The 11,079-nt window shown below is 56.4% G+C and overlaps 1 protein-coding gene across 2 annotated transcripts; it reads left to right on the forward strand.

Moving 5' to 3' along the window:
• The first annotated feature begins 699 nt into the window (after window positions 1–699).
• Window positions 700–10,275, forward strand: HSPBP1 (HSPA (Hsp70) binding protein 1). Of its 2 annotated transcripts, none has more exons than XM_090047253.1 (8): window positions 700–2,180; window positions 4,747–4,891; window positions 5,247–5,460; window positions 7,181–7,405; window positions 7,754–7,909; window positions 8,212–8,308; window positions 8,643–8,754; window positions 9,426–10,275. In XM_090047253.1, exons 1-8 carry the CDS (start codon window positions 2,023–2,025, stop codon window positions 9,501–9,503), a joined length of 1,185 nt encoding a protein of 394 aa, XP_089903379.1. In that variant the 5' UTR covers window positions 700–2,022; the 3' UTR covers window positions 9,504–10,275. The 2 variants fall into 2 exon arrangements, with proteins under 2 accessions (XP_089903379.1, XP_089903380.1); XM_090047254.1 differs by lacking the exon at window positions 700–2,180 and adding an exon at window positions 4,361–4,508.
• Window positions 10,276–11,079: the final 804 nt, after the last annotated feature.

Below are 11,079 nucleotides of genomic sequence, written 5' to 3' on the forward strand. Positions count from 1 at the left end.
GAGTTGAGGTATGACTGGGTAGGAGGTGCTGGTCATGATGAGTTCTGGGTCAGTGTGTGTGTGTCACTGTGTGTATGAGAGAAAGAGAAGGGGTGTGAGTAAGACGGAGGCTCTGGGGGATGTGATGAGGGTGTGATGGGATGTGGGTGAGTGTGTTTGTGTGTCAGGTTGTGTGCGAGGGAAGGGATGTGATAAGGTAGGAGGAGCAGGGTGTGATGGGTTGTGGATCAGTTGGTGTGTGCGCGTGCGTGCGTGCATATGTATGTGATGGAGTGTGTGTCAGACTGTGCAAGAGACACAAGATACAATTGGAATGGCAGGACTGGAGGTGTGTGGTGAGTTGTGCTCACAGTGCACAGGGAGAGAGAGGGGTGTTGTATGTGTGTGATATTGCATGTGTAAGAGATGGGGTGGGATCAGGCAGAAGGGGGTGATGGGTTGTGGATCAGAATGTGTGTGTATATGTGTGCGTGTCATATTGTGTGCAAGAGACATGAGGTGAAGTTGAAGGAGGGGCTGGGGTATGCAATATTGTGGTCATAGTGTGTGCAGGCAGAAGGAGGGATGTGTGCATGTGTATGAGAGATTGTATGAGTGAGAGAGGGTTGAACCAAGTAGGAGGGACTGAGACATGGTGGGAAATGTGCTGGGTTGTGGTTTAGTATGTGTGTGATAGTGTGGCTGTGTGACAGATTGTGTGTGTAAGAGGCAGGGTACTATAGGAAGGGATGTGTAAAGGGGGAGAAGGGCTACCTGCCGGGGTGTGTGTGTGTTAGACTGTATGCGAGTGAGACAGGCTGTGATTGGAGAGAATGTGCAAGGAGAGAAAGGGGTGGTTGGGTCAGTGAGGGAGAGATGGGTGTATGTGTGTGTGTGAGTGTGTGCGTGTGTGCTCACGTGCATGTGCATATGCACCTATATGTGTAGGATGTGTACACATCTGTGTAACGGGTCCATCTGTGTGTGGAGTGTGCGTGTGTGTGTCTGTATAACCTCTGTGATGTGTGTGAGATGGGCATGTGTACATACAGCTGTGATGTGAGTGCCTGTGTGCATGTCATGTATGTGATATAAGTCTGTGTCACCTCTGTATGTGTGAGATAGATGTGCATGTATGTGTACATATGCGAATGCATGTTCATATCTGTATGAAGTATTTGTGCTTATGCCTGTATGGTGTGTGTGTGTCTGTGACACGTATATGTCTGTGTATTCATGTCTGAAGTGTGTGATGTGTATGTGTGTTCATGTTTATAAGGCATGTCTGATGTGTATATGTGTATGTTCAAGTCGGTGTGAGAACTGTGTGTCTGTGATGTGTATGTGTGTATATGTTCATGTCTCTGTGAGAGGCGTATGTGTCTGTATGACATGTATTTGTGTGTGTTCAGCTGTGTGTGGTGCAAGTGTGTATACATGTCTGTGCTCATAGACCTGAGAAGCATGTGTGTGATATGTGTATGTGTTCATGTCTGAGTGGTGTGCGTGTGTGATGTGTATGTATGCGTGTTGGTATCTGTGAGGCATGTGTGCATCTGCATGAAGTGTACACGTGCATGTGTTCATGTCTACATGAGAGCTGTGTGTGTATGTGTGTATATGCTTTCATGTCTGTGTGAAAGGTGTGTGTGTGGTGTATGTACATCTGTGACATGTACCTGTCTGTATGCTTCTGTCTGTGAGGTGTTTGTGTGACATGTGTTTGTGTTTGTGGCATACATGTATCTGTGATGTGTGTGTTCATATCTGTGTGAGAGGCATGTGTGCATCTGCAGGACATGTACGTGTTCATGTGTTTGTGTCTGTATGAGAGGTAGTGGTAACATATATGTGTATATATGTTTTCATGCCTGTATGAGAGGTGTGTGCGTCTCCGCATGATGGGTTTGCATCAAGGGACTCAGGGTGGAAGCCAGCTCAGGTCCCTGAGGTCTCCCCACTCTGCCCCCTGTTCCAGCCCTGCTCCTTCTCTCCCTCCTGACTCCCTACAACATCTCCCCAGGCCCTTACTCTGCAGGCATAATGCTGGCCATGGAGGAGAGGCTCCATGGTGCCACTCACACCCCAGGTGCCCCTGGATCTCAGTGCCTCAACCCCACCCCTTGTGGCAGCCAGTGCTTGTTCTGGGGACAGATTGGGGCCTGTGGCTCCTGGAAGGGCTGTGAGGAGACCAAGTCCAGGTAGGGAGAGTGGCACAGAGGGTGACTGATGGAGGAGGGAGGTTTGCAGATCCCCAGCTCCAGTGTTCGCTGGTGCTTGGGGATTCTTCCACTGGCATTGTGGGCTGGGGGAGGGGGGAGGAAGGGGCTCACCTGGGCATGTCTGGGGTGTCCTCAACTTATTGGCTTTACCCAAGGGCTTTGGGCTCTCCAGCCCATCAGCTCTCTCCTGTTCTCTCCAAGACTCCAGCATCATGGCAGGTATGTGCTCCCCTAAGCAGCTGCTGGGCATACCTGCGGGATGGGTGTCTGCCAGAAAGGGCACCCCAAGGTCACTTTCAAGCTCTCCTCCCCTTCTGCTAGTTCCGGGGTCCTTCTGTTGTTGGGTGGCTGGAGACAGCAACAGCCAGGGAAGGACCTAGATGCCCTGGGAGCCCGAGGGTGACTTGCCCCCAGCATCATCTCCCATGCAAAACTTGAAGAATCAGCAGTTGGCTTCAGCCACCCCCTGACCCACCCCCAATCAGGTTCCCCGTTGCAATCAGTGTCACTTATGCATGGTTCATGCCTCTCCAAGCCACAGGCGCAGGCTCCCAACAGACTCAGGCACATCAGCTGCATCAAGGACATCCAGATCAGCTCTCCTGTCTCCGCAGGTCCCCTCCACACAAGGAACCCATCAGGGCTGAGCTGTGCCTTTGAGGGCAGCTTCCCACAGCATGAATGCTGGGCAGCCCCAGCACAGGGGCTGAAGCTGGGGGGCATGTATGTGGAGCATGCGTGTGTTTGTGTGTGAGATGGGCACGTGTCTGTGGGTCTGTGATGTGAGTGTCTCTGTGTACATGTGTCATGTATTCAATATATGTTTGTGTCACCTCTTGGAGGAGAAGGATAGAACCCAGGAGTCCTGGCTCCCAGCTCTCCTGCTTTAATCCCATAGGACCCACTCCCCTCTCAGAGCTGAGAGAAAACCCAGGCACCCTGCTCCCAGCCTCCCACCCCTCTAATTGCTGGAATACTCATCCCGCCAGTGGCTGATGACCATGTCCATTGACTCCATTAATTTACCTTCTAGGATTTGCACCCAAACCCTTAGCTGGTATTTTTAAAGGTTACCCCAAATCCCATCCATTGGTTTGACCCTCCCAGCACTGAGCACCCCACTGAGGAATGCAGGGCACCAAGGTGCAGGGAAAGGAGTGGGGATTGGAGCATGAGGACTTTCCTGTCTCAAAGGCCACTGAATGATCTGGCCTCAGGGCAGGGGCACTGCTTGGCTCAGAGGAACAAGGAATGACCTTGTAATGGGCACCATGAGTTCCCCCAGAAGGGGGGCAGCTGGGGGCCGGCAAACTATCTCATAGTTTCAAAGTTAGTAGGGTCAGAAGGGACCTGAGCAGATCATCTAGTCCAACCCCCTGCCATGGTAGGAAAGAGTACTGGGGTCAAACGACCCCAGCAAGGTGTTCATCTAACCTCCTCTTAAAGACCCCCAGGGTAGGAGCCTGCACCACTTCTCTTGGCAGTTGGTTCCAGATCCTAGCCGCCCTGACCATAAAGTAGTGCCTCCTGATGTCTAGCCTGAATCTACCCTCTGCCAGCTTGTGACCATTATTCCTGGTCACTCCTGGCAGTGCTCGGGGGAACAGGGACTCCCCCAATGCCCGCTGGTCCCCCCTAGACTTGTGTTGGTGTGTGCAGTGGGATCCACACCTATCCTACCAGCTGTGGGGAGGGAGCTACAGCTGGGGGGGCCTGGCCTGCTGCTCTCTCCCTTACTTCCCAAACTGCCCCATGGGGAGAGGTTTGCAGGCCCCACCAAGAGCTGGGTGCTGGCAGCCAGCTCAGGCTCTCAGCCAGCTCACGCAGCTGCCCTGCCTCCCCCTGCTTTTCTACCCCACTGCTAAGGTCCAGGGCAGCCCATGGGCCCCGGGCCTGGTGGCTGATCTGTGCTGGGTTCATCCGGTTCTCCCCACAATATCATCACACAGCCCGGCTGGGCATCACAGTCCCTGGCTCCCAGCCTGGCTCTGCTGGGTCAGGTGCAGGGACAAGGGGGCGGGGCCCGGCCTGGAAGGACCTGAAAGGTGGGGTAGGGCTGAGGTGTGACTGCAGCCCAGAGCAAAAATCCTGGCCTCGGCCCTAACCTGCTCCCTGGTACTGGAGGGAGCCCTCCTCTCCCCCCCGCCTTTTACCTACCCCCAGGCTCCTGTACCCATAGGCCCGCCCCTTTCTGACAAGCCCCGCCCCCAGGTTGGTCCCGCCCCTTGCCCTCAATCTGGGCCCTCCCCTCCGTCCAGTCCGGGCAAGATGGCGACGCCCAGGGGGCGCGCGGGGCGGCGGTAGGAGGTGGGTCGGGGCGTTGGTGTCTCGTTCTCCCCCCCACGGGCCGCGGCCTTCCCTTCCCTGCCCGCCCCTGGGGCCGGACGCCCGGGTTCTGTCCCAGCTCCTGGCGGGGCTCGGGTGCCGGGCTGCTCGGTGGGGGCAGCCCGGACGCCCGGGTTCTCCCCTGTCTCGGGCCGGGGGGTCAGGGAGGGGAACCCTGACCACTGGCTTCCCCTCCGGACGCCTGGCTTCCCCGCCGCAGGGTACTTGGAGTCCGAGCCATGGCCGACGGGGGCGCGGGGAGTCAGCCGCCGCGGGAGCCACCACGCAGCCTGCAGGGGCTGCTGCAGATGGCCGTGACCGCCGGCACCGCCGAGCCCAGCCAGCGGGCACCCATGTCCCACGAGGTGCGGGGCGGGGGCGCCTGGGTTCTCTTCCAGCTCGGGGCTGGGGGGTTGGGTGGGTTGGAAGAGCTGGGAGCCAGGATGCCTGGGTTCTCTCCAGCCCAGAGTGAGGAAGGGGGTAGTTCTTGGAGCCAGGATGCCTGGGTTTTTTTCCAGCTCTGAGTGATGTGGGAGAGCATGCAGGAATATGAGAGCCAGGATGCCTGGGTTCCATCTTGACTGGGGGAGAAGGGGGCCTAGTTATTGGAGTGGGGGTGGATGGTACTCGGGACACCTGGGTTCTCGCCCAGCTCCTGGAAGAGAGGGGGTGGCAGCAGGACTCCCTGCTCTGAACTTCCCTCTCTTCCCCCGCCCCCAGCGGAGGCAATGGCTGCAGGAGGCCATGGCCGAAGCCTTCAAGGGGCAGCTGGAGGAGGTGGAGCAGATGAAGGAGTGTCTGCGGGTGCTGGAAGTCCAGCCCCCCAGTGGGGAGGGCGGAGAGAGCTCAGAGCATGGTTTGGATGACCCCTCCCGCCAGGAGCGAGCCCTGGAGCTGCTGGCTGAGCTGTGCGAGAACCTGGACAATGCTGCAGGTATGGGTACCAGAGGGGAGCTCATGGGCATCCTAGAGGGTGGTAGTTTTTCCAGGAAAAAACTTCACAGTCAGGGTGTCCAGACTGCAGAATAAACTTTCTCCAGTGATGGTGCAGTCGCCTACCCTGGAAATCTTCAAAAGGAGACTGGACAGTCACTTGACCCCAGTTGTCCTTTCCTGCCTAGTGCAGGGGGACTGGACCCGATCTATAAGGTTCCTTCCAGCCCCTAACAATCTGTGAATCTGTGATGTGTATGGGCCAGGTAAAGGGGGAGTCTCTAGGGGAGAGATAAGAGCTGGGGGGTGGGCTCTGGGGATGGGGATGCTTGGACCAGGGGGCCTGGTGCCTGAATGGGAGCAGAGGGGAGCTTGTGGGTGTTTACCTAGTGTCAGGGTGTCTGGCAGCACTTGGGCAGGAGAAAGGGTAATGCAAGCAAGAGACTCCTTGTGGGGTGGGGGGGCAGTCAGAGGGCAGGTTAGTGGGTTGGAGCAGTGCCCCCATAGGTCTGGAAGCTCACTTTGATACAAGACCCTCCCTGATGCTGCAGGATCAGGGTAGCACCTTCTGAGGGCTGATTCCCCTTATTTTGGAAGTGAACCCTTAACATAGGGCAGGCATCTGCACCTGGGAACTAGGTACCCTGAACGCCGTATGGGGGCAAAGTCTTTCCTCAGTCATGAGTGTGTAGAGGTTGGCACTTAGTGGAGCCTGGCACATGGGGGCAAGGGGACCCCAGCTGGAATGTAGGTGCCTGCATTAACCCATACATTGCCAGGAGCAGGGTGGACAGGAGCTTCAGGGGCAAATCAAGGTGGAGCAGGGGAGGGGTTGCCTTGGGGATTGAGTCTATGGGGCACCCCATTAATTACCAGAGAGGGTGGGTGGGGCTTTGACAAGGCCTAGCAGGGTGATATAGGAGTTGGATCACACTGGATGTACCATATATTCTTGCGGACAATGCATCCCTTCCTCAGAAACAGCTGCTGGGAATTGGAGTGCATGTTATGTGCAAGAAATACAATAAGAGTAGTTTCTGCTGCTTTCCTGACACAAGTAAATGTAAAATCTGCAGTCATCTAAAGGGAGCAGAGTGATGAACAGGTTCTCCTTCCTTGCAGGTGCTGCTCAGTTGTATGCTACAAGGAAAGGTCTTTGTACTAATGTAATTTTAGCTTTAAAAAGCCAGGTGTGTGTTGCATTCTGGGACATGTTCTACCTGAGAAGATATGGTACACAGCTTCCAGGCTGGATGTCTTGACTCCAGGAGTGCTAACCTGGGGGTTAGCCTGTGGGCCAGATCTGGTCCATGGCACTGTCTCATCTGGTCAGTAGGACTCCTCAGGCAACCAGAAATTTGGTAGTGGAGCAGCAATGGCACTTCTACCCCCTGCTATCAAATCTCTGGACTCATGGGGAACCTTGGGCCCTGTTGTCTGGATCCAGACAAGGGAGGGTCCTATTGGTTGGACCCTCCCACCCAGCTGGGAGGGTGTGGCTCTAGTCCCCTGGGACCCAATTCCAGCACACAGGGACAGAAGGGGGCAATGTCAGGCCTCCAGGATCCAATTCAGGTGCGTGTGGGATGGGAGGGGGTGGTACCAGGGTCCTGTCCAGCTTACTGATGGGCCCTGTACCACTCATCTGGCCCGCAGGGCTGAAAGATGAAGCACTCCTGATGTAGACCATGTTGTCACCCTTATGTGCATTTCCCCCTTAGATTTCTGCAAGCTAGATGGGATGCGGCTGCTCGCCCATCAGTACCTGGAGCACCTGGACCCGGAGCTGCGGTGGCGTGCTGCCCACTTGGTGGGCACCTGCAGCCAGAATGTGCCTACAGTGCAGGAGCAGGCCCTGGCACTGGGCTGCATGCGGAAGCTGCTGCGCCTGCTGGACCATGATCCTGGCGAGATGGTGCGCATCAAGGCACTCTTTGCCATCTCCTGTGAGTCTACTGGGGGGGCAGAGTCTGGGTAGGGGAATGGGACAGGGGCATTTTCCCCTTCAGGGGGTGCTGCCTCTCTGATAGGGGGCACTAGCTGGCTCAGTGGGTGGGAAGAAGGCAAGGCCCTTCACCATCCAAAGAGCACAGGCCTCGGAGCTCAGGGGTACTGGCAGGCTCAGAGGTGGGGATGGGGCAGAGGTATTTTCCCTCCTAGGGGGCACTGGCAGGCTCAGGGGTGGGAATACAGCATGGGCTTTGTAATGTAGGCAAAGAGAAGTGGGAAGGAGGAGGGGGAGTCCATCCAGCCCTTGCTGATGGAGTTTCTGCCCCTCTTTCCCCACATGCCAGGCTTGGTGCGTGCCCAGGAGGCTGGGCTACTACAGTTCCTGAGGCTGGATGGCTTCTCTGTGCTAATGCGGGCAATGCAGAGCCCTGTGCAGAAGCTTAAGGTGAAATCGGCCTTCCTCCTACAGAACCTGCTCCTGGATCACCCTGAGTACAAAGGTGAGGCAGCAGGGGTGAGGAAACCTGGGAACCCTGTTTACCGCACTAGCACCATTATCTGCCCCTGAGTGTGCCCTGCAGCCCAGCCTTCCCTGTCTCCATCCCTGAGTTTTGATGCTATGCCCCCCACCCCTCCATGTCTGTGCCTCTTCTCCCCAGCCTGGTGTTAGGGTGGCACACCCTCCATTCCCTGGGCAGTGCCCCTTCCCCTTCAATCCAGCACTAGGGATGCGCTCTCAATCCCCCCAGCTCAACACTAAAGGGATGCTGATGTCCCTGACTGCTGCCCATCCCCTCTGCAGAGACCCTGTGCTCCATGGGGATGGTTCAGCAGCTAGTGGCCCTGATCCACTCTGAGCACAGCTCCTTCCATGAGCACGTCTTGGGTGCCCTCTGCAGGTGAGATGGAGAAGGGGCCTGGAAGCCTGGGTTCTATCCCAGCTCTGGGAAGGGGGTCTGGTGGCTTAGGGCTCGGATGTGGGAATCAGGACTCCTGGATTCTATCCCAGCTTGGGAAGGAGGAGTCTGGTGGGTTAGGGCCAGGGTCTGGGAATTGGGTCACCTGGGTTCTTTCCCAGTTCTGGGAGGGGAGTGAGGCCTAGCAGGTTAAAGGCTGACAGCCTGGACTCCTGGGTTTTCTCTCTTTGCTGGAAGATGGTACAGGGTGGGGGAGAATGGCAGTAGGTTGTATACTGAGCCTGACTCCCCACATCCACACCCCCCTGCACTGCAGCCTGGTGACAGACTTCCCTCAGGGTGTGCGGGAGTGCCGGGAGCCCCAACTGGGGCTAGAGGAGCTGCTGCGGGCACGCTGCCAGCTGCTGCAGGATCAGGAGGAGTTTCAGGTATGGGTCCAAAGTGGGGAAAGGAAAGGAACCTCTTGGTCAGAATGTTAAGATCCAGGTACCCTGGGGCTGCCGCACTCCAGCTCAGCCCCTTCTCTGCACAAGGGCGTGCCACCATGCTTCTCCCCCTACCTGAGGGCAAAGAGGGTGGGGGTCTCTCTTCCTCAGCCTAGCGCTAATGGGGGGCCACCATGTGTCCCCCTGACCCTATGCTGTGACTCACCTGTGCCCTTGGCACTAGGGAGTTGGTGTTCTGCCCCTTGCTGGTGGTAGAGAGCATGGACAATGCCCCAGTTCCTCATCTGGCACTAGGAGGTGTTATGAGCCCTACTCTCTCTCTGGTACTAGGGGACACCATCTTCACCAGCTTGGCAATAGGGTGGGGACAGAGAGAATACCACTGGAATTCCCTCCCCAGCCATGCCCTGGCTCCCTGCCCTGCTCCAACAGTGTCATGCCCCTTAGTGCTACCCTGAGGCACTGGGACCAGCCATAGCTGTGAAAGGAGGATGCCTCCTGCCCTGCACCTTTGTGTCTCCCATCCAAGTCATAACCCAGCCAACGCTTAACTTCCCATGCTGGTTGACAAGAGATCAGAGCATCCCTGCTGCCCTGAATAGGAGGAGTAAGTGGCAGCATAGCGTGTGTTTAACCCCTTGCACTACCCACAGGAAGAGCTGGAGTTCTGTGAGCGGCTGCTACGAATCTGCTTCCAGACCCCACCCGAGGAGAGCAGCATGGATCGGTGACATCCCTCTCCCCCCAGCCCAGCAGGGGAGCCCCCTACCCTCCCAGCATGCAGCCCCCAGCTCCTGCCCCTTCATGGCAGCATGAGACACCAGAACTGCCAAGGGGCCAGGCTGGGCCAGAGCTCTCTGCTGGGGTAGGTGGGGCTTATTACCCTAATGAGGGGGTGGCACCTGGCACATGGTCCCCTCCACACAAATCTACTGCTTCCCTACCCCTGTCCTCAGAGTCCTTACCCTCCTCCACTACCCCTAGCCCTCAGGCAGACCTCCCACTCCTTATCCAGATCCCAGCAGTCCCTTTTTTCCTTCTTTCCCTTTCCCATCCCCTATGCTGAGTCAGGTCTCATTCAGCTAGCAAGATCCAGCTGCAGGTTGTTAACCTCTGACTCATACTGGGACTGGCTGAGGAAGGGGAACTTTCCACTTCAGGGGGCATCATATTTCATCTGCCTCCAGGCCAGCTTGGAGTGGGGCAGGAGGCTTTACCGTCCACTGGGGGAACCAGCTCCCTCTGACACCACCTTTTAAGTCTTGAAGTCATCCCACCTTGAAGGAGGATGATGTATGAGTACAGAGACTTGAGCAAAACAGCTCTATTCCTTTGCCATGCTATCCTTGTGGGGGTGAGGAAGGGAGGCAGCCGTAGTGATGGGAGGGGTCCCACCTTTCAAGGCCTGGGGATTCCCCAGCAGCCCTCTTCTCTCTTCTGCCTGTTCATCTGTTCTCTGCTTGTTGCCAGTGATTTTCTAAATAAAGTTTCTGGTTTGAGTGATTCCTTTTCTGCCCCCCATGGATGCTGTAGGCCACAAGGACATCACTGGGACTTCAGAGCTGTTCAAGGGGAAGAAAATGATTGGTATGGGAGGGCACGTGGACTGGGGGCAGAGAATGAGACAGGGGCTTTTCTCCTCTATGGGTTGCTGCCCCCACTTCCCTCCAAGGCAGGGGCACTGGCTGGCTCTGGGGGTGGGGATGGGGCAAGAGCTGGTCCTTTTTAGGGGGTGTTGCTCTGCTCCCATCTCTCACTATTCTGTGGTATGAGTTGCTGGGTCTCAGCTTGGCTCTCAGCACAGTGGCAAGTGGCTCCATCTTGTGGAGAACCCAAGGAACAGGCTGTGGGGCTCCCAGCTTTGCCTTTGCCTCAAAGCAAGGGCTCCCCAAGGCCTGGAAGTTGGTAGCAGTTTCACAGTGAGCTGCCCTCAGCCAGGATCTGACCTGGGGTGCCATGCAGGTGCTCTTGAACATCCTCTGCTGCACCCCTTGCTAGGGAGAGGGTAGGCTGGGAGAGGCCAGCCTCAGGCATTTATTACAGAGATCCTCATAGCACCCAGGTCTGTATGCCCAGTGCTCAATGGGGGAGCTGGAGTGCTTTGGGTATCACAGACTGATGTCACAGATGGAGCAGCTGATGTCATCAGCTTAGGAAGAGTGATGTTACTGGAAAAGTCATGCCCTGAAGGTTGTAGTACAGTGAGGATGTTCTGCACAATGACAGCTAGATAGGAGGCACTACTTCATGGTCAGGGCGGCTAGGATCTGGAATCAACTTCCAAGAGAAGTGGTGCTGGCTTCTACC

The sequence above is a fragment of the Crocodylus siamensis genome, chromosome 5 (assembly GCF_052110815.1).
Source record: "Crocodylus siamensis isolate JL-2025a chromosome 5, ASM5211081v1, whole genome shotgun sequence".
NCBI classification, from domain to species: domain Eukaryota; kingdom Metazoa; phylum Chordata; order Crocodylia; family Crocodylidae; genus Crocodylus; species Crocodylus siamensis.

Bases quoted from the DNA above. Each gene is read 5' to 3' on its own strand.
- HSPBP1 (XM_090047253.1), top strand. From the start codon at position 2,023: ATGCTGGCCATGGAGGAGAGGCTCCATGGTGCCACTCACACCCCAGGT. The intron at 2,181-4,746 runs GTAGGGAGAGTG...TCCCCGCCGCAG, and splicing joins TGTGAGGAGACCAAGTCCAG to GGTACTTGGAGTCCGAGCCA. The intron at 8,309-8,642 runs GTGAGATGGAGA...CCTGCACTGCAG, and splicing joins GTCTTGGGTGCCCTCTGCAG to CCTGGTGACAGACTTCCCTC.